General features: G+C 58.3%; 2 protein-coding genes across 2 annotated transcripts; one reads left to right on the forward strand and one right to left on the reverse strand.

The window, feature by feature from the left end:
• Positions 1–53: 53 nt before the first annotated feature.
• On the reverse strand, positions 54–4763 carry LOC117088605 (translation initiation factor IF-2-like). The gene is made up of 2 exons (XM_033219850.1): positions 3695–4763; positions 54–233 (listed from the first exon to the last, which is right to left on the reverse strand). Exons 1-2 carry the CDS (start codon positions 4761–4763, stop codon positions 73–75), a joined length of 1230 nt encoding a protein of 409 aa, XP_033075741.1. The 3' UTR covers positions 54–72.
• Positions 3822–25627, forward strand: MMP15 (matrix metallopeptidase 15). The gene is made up of 10 exons (XM_033218614.1): positions 3822–4769; positions 15877–16025; positions 16660–16788; positions 18567–18874; positions 19228–19389; positions 20318–20571; positions 20930–21068; positions 21938–22088; positions 22240–22355; positions 23734–25627. The coding sequence occupies exons 1-10, from the start codon at positions 4608–4610 to the stop codon at positions 24171–24173; spliced, it is 2010 nt and encodes a 669-aa protein (XP_033074505.1). The 5' UTR covers positions 3822–4607; the 3' UTR covers positions 24174–25627.
• The last annotated feature ends 310 nt before the right edge of the window (positions 25628–25937 follow it).

The following is a 25937-nucleotide window of genomic DNA, read 5'->3' on the forward strand; positions in this document are numbered from 1 at the left end:
AGGTGGTCTTGAGAGGCATTAATGATGCTTCGGTAAAATAAGGGTAGGGAGGAGTCACCCGGCCTGCCAGGTCTACACACAGTTCTCACATAGCACATCTAGCCTGGAGCTAGGCGCGTGGCAGGGGTCACCACCCTCATCCCTCACCCACATAGGCAGACATTGACACCTTATACTGCTGTGACACTGAGTGCTTCCCGGAACCTTCTCGTGTCTTCCTCCCAGTATCCCCCCTGAAAGGTAAACAGGATGGCTAGTCCGCTGTTAAAAGAACAGGTTAAGTGACTTGCTTGACTTGCTTGTATGAGAAATCACAAGGAAGGGCTGTACTCAGCCCTAACCTCAGGTCCTGTGCTGGGGCAGCCTTGATCCAGCCCAGCACACCACCTCATGGTCAGGCCTGGCATCTGAGTGCGGACACAGGGCTTGAAGGAAAGGTGTGGGGAGAGGGGCCTGTTGCCCAGGCTCCCATGGTGGCCCCCACTGCCCCGCCTTTCCTGAAAGGGGCAGCCTCCCAGCCGCTGCACTGAAAGACCCAGGCACATTCTGTGCCTTGTTCCTGCTCCCCACTGCATTCATCTGCTGACTCCAACTCATCATTAGGTTGGTTCTTCTGGAGGGGAGGAAGATGCTGGGCATACTTGCTGGCTTGCAAGCAACACGGCAACTCTGGCTGTGCAGCCTGTACTTGACTGACACCTACCCTGTGCCAGGCCCTGAACTGGGAACTTGGTGAACCAGACTATGTCTGCCCTCTGGGTGCTCACAGCAAGGCTGAACAGGCAGGGAGCACAGAGAAGAATCCGCATCCTCAACATGGCACTTCCCCAAACTTGGGTACTGGCTCTTATTGGGAGGGGGGTAGGTGTGAGGTAAGACCTCCATCAACAAGCCCAGGAAGAGGGACGGGGCCATTCCCCCGGGGGAGGATGTGGCTGGGGAGTCCGTCTGTGCTGAGGATGGAATTTGAGTGCAGCAACTTTGAGAAATGGGCCAAGATCAATAACCGGCTCCTCAATGGAGAATGGAAGGTGGCAATGGAGGAAGGAAGCAGGAGCCTCGCTGAGGGGGAGGGGTGGGCAGGCTGGGCCTGAGGAGGAGGCTGGCGGCAGGAGCTTGGCGGGCACCCAGACACTGAGTGTGCCTCTGGAGCAGAGTGAACCCGTTGAGCAAGCGCTCCCGCTGACAGTGCAGAAGCAGCCGGGGCTCTTCCATAAGAGGAGATACTCCATAAGAGGAGAAACCTCGGAGACAACTCTGGAGACACAGGGAAGACCAGAGCAGGCTGCAGTCCCGGCCAGGCAGGCTGGCCCAAAGAAATGCTCTTGATGAGGATTTTATCACACCAGGGAGAGTACAAAATCAACACATCTGGCCTCGGTGTCCTCAGATGTTCCCCACAGGGCAGGGAAATCATCTCACGCCTGTTTGGCTGATTTCCACCTGGCACTCTCCAGCGCCTCTCCAGACCACCCCAGCTTTGTTTCCAAGGGAGAGGGAAATTACCTTGGCTTGTTTGTTTATTCCTTGTCTTGGCACCAAGAGTCCCAAGGCCTGCTTCACCTTTGATGGTGTGTCGGGTGGGTGCATCGCCTGAGGGGCCCCTGGAGGGGAGAGCTGGAGGAGGGGGTGTCCTGGGCCTAGTTCCAGCCCACAGCTACTTTCCTTCACTGAACAGGAGACCTCCCCTACGACCTCAGAACTCTCCTTTTGCAAATGAGGAAACAAACCCAAAGAGGGGAATAACTTGCTCCGATTGCCCAGTAAATTACAGCTGAGGCAAAAACCCAGGGACCTGGCTTCTGATCCAGAGCTTTTTACAACCCCTCACACCACATTGGGACCTCTAAATGAAACTGCTGTGAAACACCATGTCTGGGCTTTCATTCAAAAGACCAAGAAAAAAAGGTGTGTGGTGGTGGGCGGGGGTGTCAGGGCATAGATGAAACGATATTGGCAAAATATGGATAAGGTTTAAAGCTACTTGATGGAAGGGCTGGAGTTCACACATCTCAGTCCCACTGACTAGTCCTTTCAGGCTTTGGGTGCTGGCCAGACCCAGTAGAAGCCCAGCTATCTTGGGTTGGATGTGGGTGCAAATCCACCTTGGATTCCCAAAGTACCTATAGGAGCCAGACCCAATAATTGGGAGCTTCAAGATATGGTCACAGGGGATGTCATTTCCTTAAGGCAGGATTGGACCCCAAGAGAGGAACCTCCAACAGAGAGAAAATCACCAGACTTGACTGACCCAGGCCTTTAAGAATGTTGCTCCATTCATTCCTGGGCTCCTCTCACTAATAGCTAGCCCCTTAAGCCCCACCTTTTTTTTTTTTTTTTTTTTTTTTTTTGAGACAGGGTCTCGCTCTGAGTCAGCTGGGTTGAAGGGCAGCAGCATGATCATAGCTCACTGCACCCTCAACCTCCTGGGCTCAAGTGATCCTCCCACCTCAGCCTCCCAAGTAGCTGGGCCTACAGACGTACACACGCCTGGCTAATTTTTGTATTCTTTGTGGAGATGGGGTCTTGCCATGTTTCCCAGGCTGCTCTTGAACTCCTGGGCTAAAGCAATTCTGCCACTTCGGCCTCCCAAAGTGCTGGGATTACAGGCTTGAGCCACTTTTCCTAGCCCCAAACTTTTTTAAATTGGCTAATCGGAACTAAATATCATGAAAGAGTGCAACGTGGTCGGTTAAACAAGGACAACCCTGTTGTCTGTGTCTGAAGACCACTGCACATTTCCCAAAAGCAAATTTCAAAGTGGAGAATTTAGAAACCCACTTCCCAGATGAGGGATCCTACAGAGAAGTGAGTCCGTGGAAATGATGAAATTGCCCGGTTCCTTTCTCTAAATTCCGACTTCCTTTCCCCAAGGACATCCCAGGAGGGTTCAAATGCGCGCTCTCTAAGGCGCTCTGCCAGGTCTCCAGATTTCCAGTTTCGGGGAGGTGAGGCCGGCTGGGGTGCCCCGCGGGCCTGCTCTAGAGAAAACCGCCCTCAGGTGAGGACAGCTTCCATTTCCGGGTCTGAAGATAAGGAATACGGTCTCCGCCCTCCTGCCTGCCGCCCTCACCCACTGACCACGCCGGTCAGTCTCCAGGGTTGCCCTTGGCCTGGCCCCCGGGTCTCGGTGGACCTTCGACCCGGGCCTCCCAGCTCTGGCCTCCTGCATCCACCCCGCCCCGACCTCAAGCTGCTTCCGGAATAGAATGAACGCCAGCTCATTAAGTTTCGCTGGGAGGTGTGTCCACCCGCCCCGCGCCGCGTCGGGCCGCACTGTAGCACTTCACTCGCACTAGCCAGTGGCCAAAGTGCTTAGGCACCTATTACGCCAGGCCAAGAACCAGAAGCCTTACCTCGCACTCACCCCAACTCTTTGCCCCACGTTCCCGATAAGAACATGGAGACTCGGAGAGATTAATTTGCCCACGTGCAAGCTTCAGCTAAGGGGCGGACTCGGAACTTGAACCGTGTCCCTCCTAAACCTGCCCCTTGTCCGCCGCAACGCGCCCTCGACGCGCACAAAACCCTCAAGATACTGAGGAAAGTTACTCAATGGCCAGAGACACCCTGGGGCTTTTGAAAAGAGGTTTCGGGCTGACAAATTTCCATATATATATATATAACGATTCTTTGGTCCCTCCCCTAAGACCTCCTTCCCGACCCCCTCGGCCTCAGTATCCCCCCCACCCACCAGGTAGGATCCCTAAGGAGGAGTCTTCATTCCTCCCAGGCAGGGAGACCACGCCTTCCCTGCTTCCTCCCTCCGCGGGGGGTCGCGTTGGAGGACACCCCTGTCCCTCAGACGCTGGGTTGAGAGTGACGCGGGGTGGGCTGGAGAGGTTTCCCGCCGTCTGGGAAGAGTAAACGGGCCGCCCACCTGCAGGGCCTCGGCCGCCCGCACCTGCTCGTGAGAAGCCTCTGGCTGGGGCACCGCCCCCGGTCCCCGCCCGGGTCCGCGCACTGGGAGCACGCTGGCCCTTTAAGAGCGCGGCGGCCGCGGCGCACGGGGAGGAGGGCTGGGAGCGCCCGGAGCCGCGCTGAACTCGCCGGGGACGTCGGGCGCCCGCTCCTTGGCTGGCTGGCTGGTTCGCTCGCTCGCTCTTTCGGGTGGGCTCCCTGCGCCTCCTCCCCGGACTGCCTGGGGACCCGGGCCCGGTCGGGCGCGGCGGCGAGCAGAATCCCCGGGCAGGAGGCACGCGCTCCGGGCAGCGCCCGGCCCCAGGCATGGACGGAGGGAGCTGGGCGCGCAGGGGGCGCCGCGGGACCGGGCGGCCAGAGCGCTGAGCCAGACAAAGGCTCCGGAGTTGCGCTCGCTCTCGGGAGCCGGGCCCCAGGCTCTGGGCGCCGAGGCTGCGGGACGCCGCGGGGGGTAGCTCCGGCCGGCCCCCTTCCCTCCCGCTGATTCCGAGCTCCCGGACCTGCCCTGCCCGCTTCTCCTCGGGCTTGGGAATTTGCCGAGCCGACCCAGGCGGCTCCAGCGGGGACCGGGAGCCTGAGGTGTGCGGCGCGCCCGCCTGGCCAGGAGCCAGGGAGCGTCGCAAGTTTCCAAGGCGCGTGCGAGGACCCGGCGTGCAGTGTTCCGGGCCGGGCTGGGCGCCGAGAGCATGGGCAGCAGCCGGAGCGCGCCCGGACGGCCGGGCTGGACTGGCAGCCTCCTCGGCGACCGGGAGGAGGCGGCGCGGCCGCGACTGTTGCCGCTGCTCCTGGTGCTTCTGGGCTGCCTGGGCCTTGGCGTAGCGGCCGAAGACGCAGAGGTCCATGCCGAGGTAAGACCCCCGCCCTGCCCTTTGGCTGCGGGCTGGGGGCTTAGAGAGGCGCCACGCCCGCAGCCTGGGACGTGGAGGTGGAGGGAGCGGAGACGCGCCCCCTGTTCTGGGCCTTGGCGGGGAAGAAAGGGGACTTGGCAGGCTGCCCCTCCCCGGCTCGCCCTCTGCAGCGCACCTCTTCCCAACCCTGGAGGGCGCAGGGCTCGCGCCTCCCCGCTACTCCGAGTACAGCCCTGTTCTGGGCACTGAGCCCCCACCCCGACCCCCCCACATTCAGCCTGTGTCCCGGGAGCCGCTTCCGCCGCCCCCAGCCCTTGCGTCCCCTCCTTCCCTCCAGGGCAGCCGATTCCTCGAGAGCCCGGCTGGCGCGCAGTGGCGCTCTTTGCGAGTGGGGAGGGGGCTACTCTCGGGGACAGCCACAGGCGGAGCAGGAGCTGGGCAGCTGGGCAACAGCGCTCCTACCCAGGTAGCCTCTCGTCTGGATGATACCGAGGCGCACACGGCGGGCCGGGATGCGGGGGGATGGGTGCAAACAGCTGAGGCAGCGGACTTGGGTTGCGGGGGCGCTTTGGCTACTTTCTTGCGCTCTTGAGAGGAAGTCTAGCCACGCCCGGGCGGGGTCCCAAGGACGGACCCTGCCTCCCACAGCGCTTCCTTCCAACAGCGCCCCTACGTCGAAGCCCCGGGTGGGAGAGGGTGGACCCCGCGCCTCTTTTCGCTAGGAGCCCGCTAGGCGTCCCTCCTGGGGCCCCGCTGTGGATGGCTTCCGCGGGTGACCAGGCGCGGCATCCCGGCGTAGAGCCGGGTCCAGCCAGCGCCCCAGCTCCATGGTGTCTCCCGAGCGAGGACACTGAAGGCGCCAGCTCTGTTGCCCCAGAGCAAGAGCAGGGTCCGCTCTTCCCCGACTTCTAAGACCTGCTCCCTGCCCCAGATAGGCGGGGAGAGGATTGGGCCGGGAGTAGGGAGAAAGAACCACCCCGGAGCCGCTTCTGCACGGTGCTCAGGCCGTGCCCTTGGGCTGCCCCGGCTGCGGGCCTGAGCGCCGTTTCTATTTGCAGCTAGGCTGGTGCTCCCTCCCTGGCCCACGGCGGCTTTCCCATCTCCCCGGGCTGCCTGGGAGATTTTTCCGATGGAAGCTTGCCCTTCCCCGCCCTACTTTAATAAAAGCATAGAGGAAGGGCAGGGAATTCCTCCTGGGCTCGAGTTACACCTCCCAGCCAGTTCCCCACCTGCTTTGTCCTCCCTCCCTGGCCAGGCCAGGGAGAGCTGCAAGGAGCCAGGATAGGAGCCCCGCCCCGACCCAGTCTGGCCACCCTCCCCCACCCCATTCACACAGGCAGGCAGGAGCTTTAGGGGGCTCCTGTTGGTGAGGATTACCCCTCAGCCAGTGACCCAAGTCGTGGGCGGAGAGTGCCGTTTGGGCCCACCTGCCACTCTGGGCTGGAGTGCCAAAGAATTTCAAGTCACAATCCCACTCTTGAGTTTCTCATTTACTTAGGGATGGTGTCTGTACATAGGAAGCAATGATGGAATTTGATGGCTGTGCATTGCTAATGGCATCCTAGCTGGCCAGGAGCTCTGGGGTGCAGGGACCTGTAGTCGGAGGGGGCTTCACTCTCTCTCTCTTCTGCTTTTCCAGTTCCATCTCACCCCTACCCCAACCCCCCAGTTCAGGAAGTGCCCACAGCTCAGTGCTGCCAGGGAAGAAGCTGTGGTTGCATTATCACAGACCATGCTCCTGATCTGGAGAGTGTGACTGTCCTGGAGCCCTACTCCTGGGGAAACACTTTGGTTGGACCTGGGCAGTGGCTGGAAGAGACCCCGAAAGGTTTAGGGAGCCCTGAATGTTGGCAGCCATGCAGATAGAGGGCTAGAGACAGGTGGAGTATCCCAGCTCCTACAGTTGGCTTTGGGTACAGGCCGCTTCTGGAGTCCCATCAGGTCTGGCCACATGTGGGCCCAAAGAGTCAAATGGCCTCAGCAGCCAGCCCATCTGCCAGGAGGCTGTGGCCTCAGACTCCTGGGCCTGGCCTACACCCTGTGTTGAGCCTCCCTTCCTCGGAGAAGGGCTGGCTCTCTCATCCTCACCCCAGCATCTGCACAGCTTTAGGCCTCCAGCTGGGTCACGACTGGGACCTTCTCAGAGCAGCTTGGCAGTTGAGCCAAGGCCAGCCCCTCTCCACTTCCTCTCGCCCCTCCCAGGGTGGAAGCCACAGGAGTTGCACAAGGCTGAGACATCAAGGAACCTGGCACGTGCTAGGAACTGAGAAACACCTGCAACCTGCCAGGCCCTAACCCACCACTGAGCTGCCTTGCCCTATCCCACATTCTCCCTTAGATGTCCGGTCCCAGTCTGTAGTCATTCCGGGCCAGATCCCCACCTGGCTGAGGTGCCCACTGTTGTTCCTGCCCTGCAGGGCTGAGAGTCTCCAGGTTCACCAGGGGAGCTCTTATCTCACCTGCCTCCCCCTACCGCCTCCTCCCAGGCACAATTCAGGCCCTCAGCCTGCTCTGTGGAGGTGACTCAGGCTGCCAGAGTTCACAGGTGTGGTGCCACCACCACCAAAACAGATCCACCCACCCTTCCTGAACAGGCCCACGAGTATCTTCCTAGCCCCTACGCAGCCACAGAGCAGATGAGGCGGCAGGGGGGTGGGGGATTGGGGGGGGGGGTCGGCGTGAATTCTCATTTCGACCTTCAGGTGAGCCACAGTCTCGGGCTTCCTGAACTTCAGTGTCTACTAGTACTTCCATGCTGGCTCCGGCGGGCCCCACTGGTCTCCTCTTTCTTTTAACAGAGCAAAACTACACATGCTGTCTTTGCCCACCAGCTAAGAAAAGGAGGTTAACAGCAGGGCCGTGTCATTGGGAATCTACAGAAGCTGAATCTTCTCCCCCTCCCCTCTTGTCTCTGCTTTTTACTCTGTTTTCTTGCTAGTAGCAAATCACTCCTCTCCATGCTCTGTGTCAAGACCCAGCGAGAACTGGCCTGATTGGCCCAGCCAAGGACCTAGATCTCATTGGGCCATGCACTTCACACCCAGCCCTTGCCATGTTTCTGAGTTGGGACTGCCCTTAGGTCCAGCCAGTCATTTATCTCCTTGCAGAGAACAGCCCAGTGTAAGCTCCTTGTCTGAGCAGTGTATTGGCCTGACCTTCCCATCATAACCTCTGAACACAAATACCTCCTTTGCCCAACCCCACGGGATGTCGATACTTAAAAGATATCCATGAATGTGGAGAGGAGCAACATGGAAATAACACGCTATCCCCACCCCCAAAAGAAGACTTTCCTCAAAAGCCCAGTGTCCACTGCTATCTCTTATGCCCACTCAAGATGGCCACACTGCAGGCGTGGAAAAGCCCCTCCCTGCCAAGCGGTTTGTTCTGGCTGTCTCTCTGTGGCCCTTTTGTTGTTTGTTCCAGATGTTCCCTGCCATCATCACCTCTGCCCCGCTGGGAGTTTGACCTCGGCCTCAGGCTAGCTGCGGTGGTCGCTGTGAGCACCACTGCTTTCCCGATCAGATCAGAATGGATATCCTCCATATCATCCCAAGGCTTAGGTGATTCCCTCGCTTGGACACTCCAGCAGGAGCAGTGCTTTGGTCCTGGAGATGTGTTTTCTGAGTCAGCAAAGACAGGGAGGGGTTGCGGACCCTGCTCCTATCTTTCTCCTTTACAAAGAGGGTCCTGGGTGAAGCCCACCATTGAGTGTGAAGACTGGGACCCAGGCGGCTGAACGCTCCAGATCTGAGACACAGTAGGCACCATCTGGCTGGACAGCCCTGAGTGACGGCTCAGATAGGGCTGCTTCACAGTGGGACACAGGTTCCAGGGATTCCTGAGACCAGAGGCCGTGGAGCTGGACCTGGATCTCAGAGGCAAAGAGGGATGCCTCTTCCCTAATCCCATGGCCTTCGTGGCAATAGAAGAAAAAGTGGGAAGAGACCCAACTCAGCCTCCAGTGACAGGACAGGTGGATGAGCCCCTGGTTCCAGCCATTAGCCAGCCCGTGGAGATGCCCCCCATCCTGCTGCCATTGGCTGGTGGTGATGCAGGCCGAGGTCTAGATTGCCTCTCCAGGGCACTGGCACTGGCACTGCCTTGTCTTTCCCCTAGGAGTGACTGTCACTGTAGGGGTGAGAGTCTAACTCCACGTTCAGCATTTATGAGCATGGCACCTGATACATAGTGCAAAACAGTGCACAACATGGTGGCCTACACCCTGTGTCCAGAGCCTCCCTGGCAAAATAGTGCAAAACACAGTGACAGAAGTGAATGGCATTTACTGTTGGGCAAATCACTGAACCTGTATGAACTTTAGGATCCCTATAAAAAGGGAATAGCAGTGGTATATCTGTTTGATGGAGTTACTGGGGAGATTCATTGCATTTATGTGCAAAACACTAAACGCTATGCACAGCACCCGGCACAGGGGGCCTAAGGAGTGCGGCGCAGGTGTTACTTTTGAGCATGTTCAACATATTTGTGTCTGTCCTGGACACAGCCTAGGGATGTTTTGTAAGCATTTTCACGTTTAATCTTTGTATTAACTCTTCAAGTGTATATGCTGTCATTACCCTATTGTACAAAAGAGAAAACTAATACTGTGAGTCGAGAAAAATGACCCCCGCATTCCATAGCCAGGGAGTGGCAGAGCTTGGATTTGAACCCAGCTCAGTCTGGCCTAGAGCCCAAGCTCCCAACCCCTATGTAGGGTTAAAGGCTACAGGGCAGAGCCTAGGGTGCCATCCTGTGGAAGTTCCACCACGCAGAATTCTGCTGGGCCCGATCCAGGTGGGAAGGAGGTTTCTGAGGTGGAGCCAGAGCTGCCTTAGCTGTGTGAGCCAAAAGCCCTCCCCAGGCCCACCCAGCCTTGCCCCCATCTGTCCAGCCAACCAAGCTCTGCCCTGTGGATAGCCCCGTCTAGGAGTCAGCACCTGCAGGGAGGTTTCCAGGTGAGGACCCAAGGCCGGGCCCCCAGCCAGGCCTGAAACTCCTGGCTAACAGAGGCCTCTTCACCCCGCCCACTGGCCAGGGAACCCGGTTGTTTTTTCCTCTCAAGTTAAGGAGTGTGGGGCAGGCTGGAAGGCTGCTGGGTAAAGAAGTGGTCAGACCTCAAGACGTCTTCCTCCTTCCTGCTTCTCCTGCTGGACTTCCCCACCACCCAGAGTCCCAGCCCCCACCTTCAACTCGCTTTAAGACCCATGGGAGGGAGAAGATTTAAGCCCAAACTAAGCATATGTGTCCTAGAACCGCTGAAATGTGGACCATACTGCCTCTAAAGGTAGTGTGCAATCCACCAAGGAGGACCTGGCTCAACGCCGCCTTTTTTTTTTTTTTTTTTTGAGACAGAGTCTCGCTCTTGTGGCCCAGGCTGGAGTGCAATGGAGCAATCTCGGCTCACTGCAGCCTCCACCTCCCGGGTTCAGGCGATTCTCCTGCCTCAGCCACCTGAGTAGCTGGGACTATAGGCGCATGCTACTACGCCTGACTAATTTTTTGTATTTTTAGTAGAGACGGGTTTCGCTGTGTTAACCAGGATTGTCTCAATCTCCTGACCTCGTTATCTGCCCGCCTCAGCCTCCCAAAGTGCTGGGATAACAGGCGTGAGCTACCACGCCCTGCCCATGCCACCTTCCTTTACTGGCCTTGGGGGTGCTCTCAACCCTGCTTGGTGGATCGGAGTGATGATCTTGGCCCTATTTTGCAGAGGAGGGAACTAAGACTTAGAAAAGTTATCCTAGCCATCTTCCATTGCCCGGGGCCCTGTTATGTGGACTAGCAGTCGGAACCAAGGAGCAGCCCTCAGGGGCTGACTTCCGCTCAGCCTGAGGAAGGGCTAACAGTCGTTGCTGTCTGGAGAGAGAATGGGCTGCCTTGGGTGGCAGTGAGCGCCCCCTGTCTGCAGTATGCAGGCTGGATGAGTTTTTGGCCAGCTGTAGTCCGTGGAGGCCTTGGGGGTGGCTGGGCTTTATGGTACTGGGGCCACCCAGCTGGTGAGTGGACTCTTGGCTCAGGTCTGCTGATCTAGGTGGACCCTGTGGGCCTGGAGTGCGCACCCTGCCTTCTGCAAGCTCCCTGGCTGTCCTAGGACTCATCCCATTCAGCATAGGCTCTGTGCCTAGTGGCCGGGAGTACAGAGCTGGGCACAGCCTTGGCCTGCTCCCTAGAGCCCTCAATACCAAGACTACAGGGTAGGGGAGATGAGCATGATGAGGACCTCACAAGGCCACAAAAGGTCTGGGGGCCGGATCCATCGCTGGCAGCCTTGACAAGGCTTCTTTTGTGCCTGGCTGGACAACTCTGCCTGGGTCTGCTCAGATTGCAGACAGAACCTGGGTGACAGAGGCAAAGCAGAGCCCAGTAGAAAGTGTCCTTATCTCCTGGGGTCTGATAAGGGCCCTGGGGGAGGGGGCTGCGGCCAGCTCCACAGATCTGAGGGCTGGAGGAGCTGGAAGGGCCGGCTGGGGCAGCGGCAGCAGACGCTTGCCCCCTCCCCCACCCCACCCCCACTCCCCCACTGTGGCGGCTGCTCACTGCGCAGTATTGATCTAGCGGCTTCTTACACCAACCCTCTCAGCAGCCTGTGGGGGAGGGTGGACTGAGATGGCCCAGCGCCCAGACCCGGCCGGAGATGTTGGGTGTGGGGAGAATTAGGCACCCTTCCCCGTGCTGTGCTGGGCACTGCTCCTGAGAAAGGCCTAGTGTCCCCAGCCTGAGGCCAAGAGGAGCTGGTGATACTTCAGAAGCAGCCTGGTCCGATAGTCCCAGTTCCAGCCCAGGTCAGCTCTGTGACCCTGGGTGAGGCACTCACTATCTCTGAACCTTGCTGTCTGTATCATGGGATTGGTCATAAATCTACCTTTCAGGAGTGGCAGTGAGCATTCACTGGAGGCTGGAATGGGTGGCTGGCCCTGAGTTGGGTACCTGCTCTCCTGGTAACTGTAAAAACTGTCCCTAATACAAGGAACCTCTTCCTGCCACCTAGAGTCACAGGTGGGGTGAGCCATGTGGGAGAAGCTTTGCTTCTCAGGTGAGGAAACTGAGGCTCAGAAAGTCTGTAAGTGGCAGAGTAGGGTGGGACATGAAGCAGGACTTGTTTCTTCTGCCACCAAGGCCACTGAGTCAACGCAGACTCAAGTGCTGCGGTTATGGCCTCTCCTGTGTACCGGGGTCCAGGAACCCCCCCTTCTGACTCCTGGTGACCCCATATCTCCTTGCCACTCACCTGAAGTGTCAATAAATACTAATGGGATGGGGTCTGGAAGTCAAGAAAGAAATTGGCTAGGTGTGGTGGCTCAGCCTGTAATCCCAGCAATTTGGGAGGCCAAGGTGGGCGGATCACCTGAGGTCAGGTACTCGAGACCAGCCTGGCCACCATAGTGAAACCCTGTCTCTACCAAAAATAGAAAAATTAGCTGGGTGTGGTGACGCACGCCTGCAGTCCCAGCTACTCAGGAGGCTGAGGCAGAAGAATCGCTTGAACTCAGGAGGTAGAAGTTGCAGTAAACCAAGATCACGCCATCCTGGGTGACAGAGAGAGACTCTGTCTCAAAAAAAGAAAAGAAATGGCTGAGAGAACCACAGTGGCTGGTACCCCCCATAGTAGCCCACACCCCAAGCTGCAGAGGGGAGGGGCCCTCATGGCCCCAGAGCCCTCCTTCCCTCCCATTGGACAGTGGCCTTGGTGGCAGAAGAAACAAGTCCTGCTTCATATCCCACCCTACCTGCCACTTACAGACTTTCTGAGCCTCAGTTTCCTCACCTGAGAAGCAAAGCTTCACCCACGTGGCTCACCCCACCTGTGACTCTAGGTGGCAGGAAGAGGTTCCTTGTATTAGGGACAGTTTTTACAGTTACCAGGAGAGCAGCAAGGGCTTGAACACTGGGACTGGGAGTCATGACCTGGGGACTCATCTGTGCCTTTTGCCCACTGGCAGCAAAGTAGTTCAGCAAGCTCCCCACACTGCCCACCTGGAGGCAGCAGCACCTCCGGCCCTGCCCTCACGTCCCCGCCCCCTGCTGTCTCTTCCCTCCTGTGTTCTCCCGAACATGTCCCACTTAGTGTGGTGGGAAGGTGCCGGGAAACTTCTTCCTGGACCCTGGGGAAAGGAGGAAGCTCCCAGTCCTATGGGTGGTATTGCTGCCACCCGGGCAGATTTATGGACACTTGGCATTCAGCCACCCTGAGCACGCTTTCACTGGTCAGGTGTGCTCTGTCAGCTTCGCCTTGTTATCCAGAGGTTTGGCTGGTCTGCACCAAGGCTGTGCATCCTTGGTGCATCCCCCAACTCCCCCAATCACTGCCCAAGGGGTGCCCCCATCCTCAGCCTCTGGCTCTTCACCCTAGGTGGCTGAGGGTTGAAGCTTGGCTGATAGCGAGTTGGAAGCTCTTCACTTTCCTGGAACTCAATACTGATTCTCTGTGTGGAAGGTCCATAGTGCCCTTGGGACCCTCCTGGAAGCCCCTGAACTGGCCCTGGGGTTGAAGGGGCCCCTCTGCTGGTCTTTGGAGCTCTTCACTGCAGACAGGCCAGCACCCTCGCTTTCCTCCCCGGGGCCCCAGACTGATCCCCCCGCCGCCCTCCCCTCCTATCACTCTGCAGATACTGCTAATCAGCCCCTCAGTGGCCCATGATTGCGCTCCCAGAGATATTTTTACCGTATGCAAATAGGTGATGTAGAGGTGCCGTAATCTGCCGGCAGCCAGTCCCTCCCCTGGCCTCTAGCTGCATTCCCTTTGCCGTTAGAGCTGGCTGAGCATCATGGCCTCGCCTTCTGGATCTCCCTAAGCACCTTCAGGGAAACTGTCCTTTAAGGATGGTGGATCTGCCACTCCACACCCCCCAGCACAGGAGCCTTGGGAGAGGTTTCCCATGCTTGGAAGAACAGGGAGGGTACCCACGACATTGCCAGGATCTTAGTGAGCTGTGGGAATGCGCCCTGGGCCAGAAGTGAGGAGTGCTGGTGGAGTGGCCCTGGGGGCCTCCTGCCTCCCTCCATTCTGGGGTTCTGGTGGAGCCTGGCCCATCACCAGTCTTAGAAGGTCCAGACCCATCAGCCCTCTTGGTCGACAATGGGTCAAGGAGGCCGAAGGCTGCCTGCCCCAGGGACAACCACACAGGCCTCGGGTCTCTGTCATTTGCACGTGTGTCGAGCACCATCTGCTGCCCAGGGTCGTGTCAGGCACTAGCGTGCACTGTCCATTTCCTCCTCATAGAAACCCGGGAGATGCAGCAGGTCCTGGTGCAACCCCCCTTTTACCGATGACCGACTGAGAGATAAGGAGGTGAAGTCACACCTCGGAAATAACCAAGCCAGGCTCTGCCTAGCTCTGCCTGTCCCCAGAGCTAGTGGTGGTTTCTCAGCTCCGTGTTTCAGCCCCATTGTTCTGGGGCTGTTTCCCGGGTCCTGAGAGGCCTCAAAGCTGTGGCCGCGCATCCAGACTGCAACCCCGGCAGCTTCTCCATGCTGCCTTCCTTGGCTCAGCAGCTGCTCCGTCTATCAGCAGCCTGGGTACCACTGAGCTGGCCTGCCCAGCCACACCAGGGACCTGGCTGGTTGCCAGGGCTGGGCTGGTGGATGGCACTGAGAGAGCAAGTGCCTGAAGTATTAGATGTGACGTTGGTGGCAGGCAGATATGGGAGCTGTCAGCCTAAAGCAACCTCTGTGTCCAGCTACTCCCCTGCTCCTGGGCCCTCGAGGTATAGTCCTCACCTTCCAGAGCACTCAGAGGGCCGGCCTTAAGGGCTTCTCATTCTAGATACTCCTAGAGACCCAGACAAGTCAGACACAAACACTTGCAGTGGCCAAGGTCCAGGGCAGCCCCTGGTCTCTGCTCACTGCCTCCCATGGTGGTCACCGTGCTCTTGAAGGCTTGAGGACATGAAGCAGGCAGGGCAGAACCCCCTCTCTACCACAGCTCGGCCTGGCTCTGCCCTCTGGCTTGGCCATGCAACTCGTGGGGTGTGGGTTCCTTGCTTTTTGGGTGGGCTGGGTCTCCCAGGAAGACTGTAAGTTCCTGAAGGCCGGGATGCCTCAGCCTAGTCCTCCCATGACCCCCAGCTGGCACAGAAGGTGTTCAGAAACATCTGGCAGAGTGGGTGGTAGATGGATGAGAAGACTTGCCAAGCAAGCCCTAGAAAGGGAAGGGCACACCTGTTGTATACCAGCTTTTTCAAAGGCTGCCTTCCTCAAACCTCACCCCTCAACAGCCCATGGTTCCCCATTCTATAGGTGAGGAAGCTGGGGCCCAGGAAGAATGAAGACTTTGTAGTAGACCAGGGCCTGAGCTTCAGGTTTCTGTCCCGCCCTCCAGCCTGGGTGGGTACCTGCATCTGTCCACTCTTTCCAGGAGATTTAAGGTCTTCGGGGAGCAGTGCCAAAGGGTAAGGCCTCAAGAGGTCCTCAATCCTTTTGGGTCCCCAGCAGTCTCCTTGGCCTGGTAGGGGCCGACCCTGGAGGGGCCAGCGCAGTTGTCAGCTGCTGTGGACCCGGCTTCTGTCTTAATGGGGGAAGACAAATAGCAAACGCCTAATCGAAATATACAGTACATTAGATGGGTGATCAGCATGGGGGGAAGGAGGAGGCTGCAGGGTATAGCTGATGGGGCCTTTTTAACATGTCAGAGAACACCTCTTAGATAAGGTGGTATGGAAACAACGACCTGAAGAAAATGAGGATGAAAGCCACACAGTTGTCTGGCGGGAGAGTGCATCAAGCAGCAGGGGCAGCAAGTGCAAAGGCCCTGAGGCAGGAGCGTGCCCAGCTGGGATGGATTGTGGTGAGGGCCGGCTAAGGTGGGGTGACAGAGTGAGAACCTTGTGGCTCCTGTACAAATGGCTTTTCCTTTGCAATGGGAAATCTTCAGGGGGTTCTAAGCAGAGAATTGACCAGATCTGACCTGGCCTTTGTTCTGGCTCTTATGTGAGGAGAGATGACAGGGAGGAGGGTGCTGAGGCTCACACGGTCACCTGGGCAGGAGGTGATGACGGCTCAGATAGGGCAGCAGTGGTGGAGGTGGTGGGAAGCAGTCGGCACAGGCTGTACATGTTTGGAGGTAGCTCTGCCAGGACCTGCTGACGGGATTGTGGCTTCTTTGCAGAACTGGCTGCGGCTCTATGGCTACCTACCCCAGCCCAGCCGCCATATGTCCACCATGCGTTCCGCCCAGATCTTGGCCTCAGCCCTTGCTGAGATGCAGCGCTTCTACGGGATCCCAGTCACGGGTGTGCTCGATGAAGAGACCAAGGAGTGAGTTCCCCCCTCATCCAGACCCCACAGACACCTGCCCTCCATCTGGCCTGTTCTTAAGAGGGCTCAGCATGTGGAGTTTCCAGAAAAGAGTGGCCCAGATAAGAGATGCCAAATGGTTTGGTCCTCCATGCCAGTTCTCATTGGTTGGAGTGGCTGCCCAAAGCCTTGTGTTGAAAAAGCTCCAGGGGCAGAATCCAGGCCTTGGCAGTAAGGAGCACAGTGATCGATTAGTGATGTCTGACATGGCCAGGGGAGTGTGGAGGTGCAGTCCAGGAGCTGTGGATGTCAAATCCTAGCTAGGCATGGCTATGAATCTAACAAGTGACATGACCTAAAGCCATGTCCCTGAAAAGAATGCACAGAGCATAACGTATCCAGGACAGAAGGCCTTGAGCGACCCTCCATTACTGGGTGATAAGGAGAGAAGGGCTCACCTTGACTGAGCCACTCCTGGGCACTCAGTCTTCCAATACAGGCATTTTGCCCATTTTACTGGAAGTTGAAGCTGAGAGTCCCCCATCCTCACCATGTCATAGGAGGGGCAGCTGGGAAGCCTGGAAGTGGCAGTACCAGAACAGGCAGGTGTGTGGAGGAGAGGCTCCGTGCTCACCCCTCTGTGTCTATGTCACAGGTGGATGAAGCGGCCCCGCTGTGGGGTGCCGGACCAGTTCGGGGTACGAGTGAAAGCCAATCTGCGGCGGCGGCGAAAGCGCTATGCCCTCACCGGGAGGAAGTGGAACAACCACCATCTGACCTTCAGGTAGGGGGCTCAGCTGCCCAGGGAGACGTCTGCCTCTTGGCAGGCCGAGCCTCAGGCCTCCTTTCCCAGAGCCCACCCCGGGGCACCCAGCCTCAACAGACCAGCCCACTCCCACACTGATGAGACCAGCCACACACACCAGGCAGTCTCCCTGGAGAGAAGGTCAGGACCCTTCAAGCTGCTTCCGCCCTGTCCTTCCCCACCTCCCACCGCCCTGCAGACAGGGGCTGGCCTCACTGGGCACAGCTGGGCTACTGCCCTAGCACGGACTGTGGCGAGGAGGGGGGGGATGGCTGGGGTGCAGGAATCCAGGCATCCATCAAGTGAACAGGCAAGTCGCCTGCAGAATCCTTGGATCAGGAGCCCTCATCCTTTTTGCTGAGTCCTTGAGCAAGAAAACCCCCCAGCCAAGTGTGCCTTGAGCCATGTGATTTTTCCCCAAGGGTTCCCCTTTTTGTTCCAGTCTGGCTCTGTCCCCACTCTGAGTTCCATCTCCCGAGGAAGAGTGGCTCCTATGGTCACTTAGACCTCAAGCCCCGAGAGTGAATTCAAGGTACAACCAACTAAAATATTCCCTTCAGGTTTAATGGAAGTCTCTCCAGCACACAGAGCTGAATGTGATTTATATGCGTAAGAGCAGGCTTCGCCATACTTCATCAAATGCAGGCTCTGGCTACAACTTACTTCCTCTAATCCTCGCTGGAACTCTGTGGAGAAAGTAACACACACACACACTCTTTTCTAACTTAACAAATAAAGAAACTGGCCAGGCACAGAGGCTCATGCCTGTAATCCCAGCACTTTGGGAGGCTAAGGCTGGTGGATCATCTGAGGTCGGGAGTTCAAGACTAGCCTGACCAACATGGAAAAGCCCAGTCTCTAGCCAAGCGTGGTGGTGTAATCCCAGCTACTCGAGATCCCAGCTACTCGGGAGGCTGAGGCAGGAGACTCGCTTGAACCCAGGAGGCAGAGGTTGCAGTGAGCTGAGATCACACCACTGCACTCCAGCCTGGGAAACAAGAGCAAACTCTATCTCAAAAAAAAAAAGAAGGCCAGGTCCAGTGGCTCATGCCTGTAATCCCAGCACTTTGGGAGGCCGAGGCAGGCGGATCACTAGGTCGGGAGTTCAAGACCAACCTGACCAACATGGTGAAACCCCGTCTCTACTAAAAATACAAAATTAGCCGGGTGTGGTGGCCCGTGCCTATAGTCCCAGCTACTCAGGAGGCTGAGGCAGGAGAATCCCTTGAACCTGGGAGGCGGAGGTTGCAGTGAGCCAAGATCGTGCCACTGTACTCCAACCTGGGTGACAGAGCAAGACTCCATCTCAAAAAAAAGAAAGAAAGAAAGAAGTTGGAAATAGACTAAGTTACTTACCCAAGGTCACACAGATACTGTTAGAGCCAGGCCTTGAACTCAGGTCTGTCTGACCCTGGAGCTCAACATTCAGAACTGCTCAGCCTGTGTTTCCCAAACCTCACCCATTTGCATCCCATTTTCTAGGTCTTTCCCCCAGCCACATAGTACCTGTATTTTAGTTTACTTAATGTCTCTCTTACTTAAAATCAGTTTATTTGCCACAGTGCAATCTTAATTTAATGATATCTTCATGATCTCCTGGATTTGACAAAATCAAATTATGATTTACATCAAAGCAAGCTGCCAATTGATACTAACGGGCTTGTTGGTGACCTTGCGTGCCCTCTTGGGAACATACCAGCAGGGGACAGTAGGCCCTTGGCCCTGTATCCGCTCACTCATCTCCCACCCACCCCCAGCATCCAGAACTACACGGAGAAGCTGGGCTGGTACCACTCGATGGAGGCGGTGCGCAGGGCCTTCCGTGTGTGGGAGCAGGCCACGCCCCTGGTCTTCCAGGAGGTGCCCTATGAGGACATCCGGCTGCGGCGGCAGAAGGAGGCCGACATCATGGTACTCTTTGCCTCTGGCTTCCACGGCGACAGCTCGCCGTTTGACGGCACCGGTGGCTTTCTGGCCCACGCCTATTTCCCTGGCCCCGGCCTGGGCGGGGACACCCATTTTGACGCAGATGAGCCCTGGACCTTCTCCAGCACTGACCTGCATGGTGAGGACAGCTAGCCAGGGTTGGGGGCAGGGCAGGCGGCGCCGGAGCTGGGCAACAGTGCCCTGCTGAGTGGGTTCAGCAGCCACAGGGCTGGGAGGAGAGAGTTCCCCTGTGTTTCTCTCCGGATCACTAGACTTGATTTCAGTCTGTTGTCCCACCATCTCCAAGGGGAGGCGAGAAAGGATGATTGTACCCATTTCTCAGATGGGGTTGTTGTAGGCCAAAAGAGCTCAGCCTCTTCCAAGAGGGAAGCAAGGGCAGGCGCTCTGGCAGCCTCAGCCTGGAGGGTCCAGGGTGGTTAGGTCCTGGGACTGGCCAGAGCTGACTGTGCTGCCTCCTCCTCTCCCCGAAAGGAAACAACCTCTTCCTGGTGGCAGTGCATGAGCTGGGCCACGCGCTGGGGCTGGAGCACTCCAGCAACCCCAATGCCATCATGGCGCCCTTCTACCAGTGGAAGGACGTCGACAACTTCAAGCTGCCCGAGGATGATCTCCGTGGCATCCAGCAGCTCTACGGTGCGTGGGCTGTTACCAGCAGGCTCTGCATGCCGCTTTCAAGTCCCTGCCCAATGAGGAGTAGGCATTACTGCCATCCCCATTTTGTAGATGAGAAACCCAAAGCCCAGTGAGGATTAGTGACTTGCCCACATCATTTGGGGAATAAATGGTGGTGCTGGAAGTGAAACCCAGAGCTGGCTGCCTCCAGGGCCTGGCCCTCACTCGAGGTTGTGGCTGCAGGCTAGAGGCCTTGAAGGGACACAGGTGGCACCATTGTTCCTCATGACCTTCCTCTCCTTACCCTTGGCGGTATTCTTACTAGACCACAAGTGCCTCGGGGACCCCAGGACCCGCCCCTCCCACCGTCACTTCCAGCCTGAGCCTGTCACAGCTCTGTTCACAGTGTTGTGGGTTTATCACTTCCCAGTGGCTTTGAGAAAGTGCCACCCCCCACCCAGGGCCCACCCGAGAAAAGTCTCCAGCAGTGAGGTCCCCTGGGCCAGCTCCGTGGGCCCAGGCCTGCACCCTGTGCTCACACCGAGCCCTGCTCAGGGCTGGCAGCTCCTGCCATGCTGGGCACTTGATGGGCACCCCTTGCTGCATCCCCCACAACTTGGAAATGCAGAGTCCAAAACGCCTGAAGCCAGGGCCTGAGCCTCTGCTGAAGCAGGCTGGCATCCCAAGGGGAATGTCCCCAAGGGGACATGCAGGCAGACACCCTCAGGAGCACAGTGACCCAAGGTCAGTGTGGGGAGGTTGAGGAGGGGCTAGAAGGAGGAGGACCCGGGTCCCACCGAGGATGGAGGCAGGTGTTGGGGAGGGGTCTACTGTAGATGGACAGGATTTTACTTTCCACCTGGGTGGGCCTGTGCTGGGGGCCCAGGGCCCCGGATTCTGAGTAGGAACATAGACCTCACTTCTGAACAGACTCACCGCCTCTCTGCAGGTACCCCAGACGGTCAACCACAGCCCACCCAGCCTCTCCCCACTGTGACGCCACGGCGGCCAGGCCGGCCCGACCACCGGCCGCCCCGGCCTCCCCAGCCACCACCCCCAGGTGGGAAGCCAGAGCGGCCCCCAAAGGCGGGCCCCCCAGCCCAGCCCCGAGCCACAGAGCGGCCCGACCAGTATGGCCCCAACATCTGCGATGGGGACTTTGACACAGTGGCCATGCTTCGCGGGGAGATGTTCGTGTTCAAGGTCTGGCCCTGCCTCCCATGCCTGTCCCTGAGCCTTTTCCCTGGCTGCTCTGGGCCCCCTGTCCCACCCTCACTCAGCAGGACCCGGGGAGCCATTAAGCCCTCAGCTCTAGACGAGGTGGAATCCAGCCCGAGAGGTTGAGGGACTTTTCCAGGGTCACATAGCAAGCCCTAGTGCCAACTCCCCAGCTCAGGGCTGTTTCTGTGCAGCCCTGAGTTTCCAAGCCATTGCCTGCCTCAGTATCTCAGTGTCCTCTCCCTGGGCCCACCCTCACCTGGGAAGGGGTGGTTTGAGGATGGCACCTCTCTTGGCCAAGGCAGCTTGCCTGTGCTGCCTGCTCACACCACGCCCTCCCCAGGGCCGCTGGTTCTGGCGAGTCCGGCACAACCGCGTCCTGGACAACTATCCCATGCCCATCGGGCACTTCTGGCGTGGTCTGCCTAGTGACATCAGTGCTGCCTACGAGCGCCAAGACGGTCGTTTTGTCTTCTTCAAAGGTGAGCAGGGGTAGGGTTAGGGGGCTGGGCACCCTTCCTGCCATGACCTCTGACCCTGCTGGACCCAAGGGAAGATGAGGTGAAGGGCTGCATTGCATGTCTGGTCCTGTGCCCCCACTGTGGGCTCACTCTGGGAGGATGGGGACATGGCAGCAAGGAGGGGACGGGAGGAAGATAGAGGCCGGGGGCAGGGTTGGACCTGCGACCCGGAAGTACCTGGTCACCTCGTGCAGCGCAGGGCTCAACCCTGCTTCCCTCTGTCCTTGCCTCTTTGCCTCCTGCAGCCCCATCCTCATAAGAACAGGTGCCGCCAGCCCACTCTGGGGCCAGATTTCTGTGGTCTGTCTTCAGAGACAAGGTCTTGCAGGGCAGCGCCCCGTGGTGGATCCACCGGGGCTCTAACCCCACTTTCCTGAGCTTCAGCGAGGCATGAGCGAGGCATGAGGACAGGGCTGCCCCACACTAAAAGCAGGGAGTGCTGGGCCACACACTGAGGGCTGCGAGTGAGCTCCAGGGACACAGCCCCCAGACCCAGAGGCCAGGCAGCCCCCTCCCCATACAAGAACTATATGTGTGGGGGGGTGCATGTGCACATGGAAGCGAGGGCCATGGGTGGCGTGTGGTGTGAGCAGGTGACTTGCTCATGGGAACAAGTGTGCCTCAGGTGTCTATGAGTGCGGTGTGTGATGTGCGGGTGACTGCACTGTATGTTGTCATGGATATGTAGAGGGGTGTGAGTGTGATTTTGGGTGCCTTAGGGGGACAGCAGTGGATGTGAATGGATTTGTGGGCCCAGAAGAGCATTCTTTTCCCACACACACCCCTCAGCCCCAGGCCTGTCCTCACTTTGCCTCCCACCTCTCCTGCAGGTGACCGCTACTGGCTCTTTCGAGAAGCAAACCTGGAGCCCGGCTACCCACAGCCGCTGACCAGCTATGGCCTGGGCATCCCCTATGACCGCATCGACACAGCCATCTGGTGGGAGCCCACAGGCCACACTTTCTTCTTCCAAGAGGACAGGTGAGCAGTGCACCCCACCCCTAAGGGTAGAAGGCCCCAGCTAGGCCCCCCTCAACCTCAGGCCTACCCAGAAAGAATCCACTGCCTATGGGGAATGGGTCCTGGCCCAAGCAGGGTCTCTAGGTCCACAGCCTGGTGCTTTTGGTCGCAGGTACTGGCGCTTCAACGAGGAGACACAGCGTGGAGACCCTGGATACCCCAAGTCCATCAGTATCTGGCAGGGGATCCCTGCCTCCCCTAAAGGGGCCTTCCTGAGCAGTGATGCAGGTACCTGGCCAGCCCCTCCCAGTTTGCCCAGCACCTGATAACCCCTGCTACACACACCACGGGGCAGGGCTTGCCCAAGGTCACCCGGCACTATGATGGTGTGTATGGGGGACACGTTGTGTCACGCTCTGGGCTGGGAGCTTACCTAGCTTGACACCCTGGTCCTTCCCGCATGGTTAAAATTCCTTTTTACACACAGGCAAACTAATAAACCAGAGAGCTTGAGCAGAGTGTCCAAATCCCACAGCCAGGACGGTACGGAGTCAGGATTGCAGGCCAGTTCTGCCTGCGTCCAGAGATGCAGCTCGGAACTGCCCTGATGCCCACAGAATCCAGCCGCCCCCAGGCAATCCTAGGGGAGCCTTGAGCCTGAGTGGGGCAGGCTTGGCTCAGGGTGTTAGGGGTGAAAATCCTCCCAGGGCATCGCTCATCTACCTAGAAGGAAAGCCCTGTCTCTGTCATTATAACCGAGAGACAGGGAGCTGTGCCTCTTCTATTTCTCTAGCAAGGTCTCTAGTACATTTAAGAAAAACCAGCCAGGTGTAGTGGCTCACGCCTGTAATCCCAGCTCTTGGAGAGGCCGATGCAAGAGGATTGCTTGAGTCCAGGAGTTCAAGACCAGCCTGGATAACACAGTGAGACTTGATCTCTACAAAAAAAATTTTTTAAATCAGCCAGGTGTGGTGGCTTGCACCTATAGTCTCAGTTATTTAGGGGGCTGTGGTGGGAGGATCGCTTGAGTCTGGGAGATCAAGGCTGCAGTGGGCCGTGATTGCGCCACTACACTTCAGCTTAGGTGACTCAGGGGGGACCCTGTCTGCCTTGCCAGTGCTCAGGCCCGTTACACAGCTTCTGTATGTGAGCTTGGCACTCTGCAGCCGCTCTGATCTCTTTTGCTCACCCCCTGATTGAAGCCTGGCCCTGCCTGGTGTTGATGGGATGCTGGCAAGGTGTCCAAGGCCAGAGAGCCAGCCCAAGGCAGCACCAGGTTCCTTCCGCTCTAGAACAACTGTGGGGTGCTGTGTGGCCTTGAGCAAGACCCTGAACCTCTGTGGTATGAGGTGAAGACAGTTCTGGGAAGGGGCAGCAGGATCCCTTACTGCAGCACCCAACCCAGCAGGCTGTAGGACCCTTCCAGGCCCTGCCCCAGCTACTGTCAGTCTGGTCAGGAAGCCCGGGATTCTAGTCGTGCCCTTGGCCCAAAACCCTCTGAGCCTCAGTCTGGCTCCTCCAAGTTGAGAAGGGGAAGATTTGAAAATGCCCAGGGAAGCAAATGACAAGAAGGGCGTTTTGAAGCCCTCGGCATGTCCTGGCCTTTGATGGTCTCACTGGTGGTTGGGCTCGACCTGAAGCCAATCTGGCCTCCTTGCCCCCACAGCCTACACCTACTTCTACAAGGGCACCAAATACTGGAAATTCGACAATGAGCGCCTACGGATGGAGCCCGGCTACCCCAAGTCCATCCTGCGGGATTTCATGGGCTGCCAGGAGCACGTGGAGCCAGGCCCCCGGTGGCCCGACGTGGCCCGGCCGCCCTTCAACCCCCACGGGGGCACAGAGCCCGGGGTGGACAGCGCAGAGAGCAACATGGAGGATGGGGATGGGGACTTTGGGGCCGGGGCCGACAAGGACGGGGATAGCCGCGTGGTGGTGCAGATGGAGGAGGTGGCACGGACGGTGAACGTGGTGATGGTGCTGGTGCCACTGCTGCTGCTTCTCTGCGTTCTGGGCCTCACGTATGCGCTTGTGCAGATGCAGCGCAAGGGTGCGCCACGCGTACTGCTGTACTGCAAGCGCTCACTGCAGGAGTGGGTCTGACCACCCGGCGCTCTTGCTCACGGTGCTCAGGGGGCACCTGTGGTTTTGAGATGGCTTCCAGGGGCTCCCTCTGCCCCCAGGTAGGGGCCCCTCTCAGCCCTCACACACCCTGTCTGCCCCACCCTCATTATTTATGCCCAGGTGTTTGTTTTGTTTTGTTTTTGGCACCTTACTTGACCATTTGTTTCTGTTTCCTCGACCGGGGCAGGGTGTTTAGAATTTTCTAAATGTAGTTCTGCTCCAGACAGGGAATTAGGCCCCCATCGCCCTCTGGCTTGGCCACAGCCAGGGGAGCAGAGAGGCAGAGGCCCACATTGGAAGAGTAGCCCCTCCTCAGCCTGAGCCCTGGGGCCATAACTGCAGACTCTCTTTACCCAGTTGGAGACTGGCTGGCCCCCCTGGTCTCCTCCCTCCCGAGTGAGTCTCTCTGGGCCTGAGGAAGAGCTTTCCATCCAGGGGCACCCCCAGGCCGAAGGGGACCTGGAAGGGAGGTGGGCCGTGGCCCCTGAGCCTGTGTTGAGGCTTGGTTCCTTCCCAGTCCATTTCTGACAGCCTCAGCAACCCTGGCTCCTTGTGCCTGAGAACCCAGCCCACCCCCAGCAGCAGCTCCCAGCTCCCACCTCCCCTTGGGCCCACACCTCGTTCCCTCTCTGGAGAAAGGGCCCTGGGCCTGCCTCACCACGGACCAAAGGGAGTATGCCGAGGCCCCTCTCCCCGGGGTAGCAGCAGCCTTGCCCCTAGCAGAGATGCCTCCCTGAGCTAGAACCCTCTGTTCCTTCCCTGCACCTCCTCCCTCCCTCTCACACTCACACCACCAGCTTCAGGGGCCTAAGCTCCAGCTCCCTCAGGCTTCAGCTGCCAGTGTCCTGAGCCCCAGGGAGAGGGAGCTGACAGGTGCCTAGGCCTGGGCAGTGGATGGCCGTGAATGGGTGCCCACCTTTTGGGTGCCCACATGCCAGGCACTAGGCATGCAGGGTTCCTCCCTTCCAGCTCCCTGTGCCCGCAGGGTCCTGGGAGGAGAGACACTGGTGGGGATAGGCCAGCCACACATCAGACTGTGAACCCCACTAAGGAGCCCATTGTGGCCTGAGGCTGCCCTCCTCCTGGGTTCAGCCCTGAGGACAGAGATGCCTCCTTCCTCTTTTCCTTCCCAAAGGAAGCAGGAGGCCGTGGCTGCTGTGGGAAATGGTACTGTACAGCTGGCTCTGCTTCCCCATGGCCCTGAGCGAGTGGGGTCTGCCACCCAGGATCCCCGAGGCGCTTTGGGGGCGAAGGGTTCTTCTGGCCTCTGCGAGTGGTTTCTCGTGCACCGGCACCAAGTGCGGGTCTGGCAGCTTCTGCCCCCTGCAGAACCGGAGAGCCAGCCAAGGGGTGGGGCTGCGGGGGTTCCGTGTCCACCCCCATACATTGATTTCTGTAAATAATGTGCACTGAATAAATTGTACAGCTGGCAAGTGTGTTCTTGTTTGTAAGGCCTTCGGCTGGAGCCTCCAGCTGGAAGGGCGTGCAGGTGGTGGGGGTCCAGCCCTTGCTAGGGTTAGGGGGCTTGACCTCAATGCCAAGGAGACCTTGTTCCAATTCCGTGGGGGCTCCTTCCCGATGGCCCTTGGAAACTAGGCCCTGGGAGGGGCAGAGCTTAGGGCTGCCCTCAAGAGTCCAGAAAAGGGAGAGGCAGGGCACCTGGGGTCACCCTGCCGGGGTGGGGCAGGGAGGGAGCATGGAGTTAGTTTGCTGTTTGTTCGTGCTGAGAAGACAACCCAGTTT

The sequence above is a fragment of the Trachypithecus francoisi genome, unplaced genomic scaffold (assembly GCF_009764315.1).
Source record: "Trachypithecus francoisi isolate TF-2019V2 unplaced genomic scaffold, Tfra_2.0 Lachesis_group10, whole genome shotgun sequence".
NCBI classification, from domain to species: Eukaryota; Metazoa; Chordata; class Mammalia; order Primates; family Cercopithecidae; genus Trachypithecus; species Trachypithecus francoisi.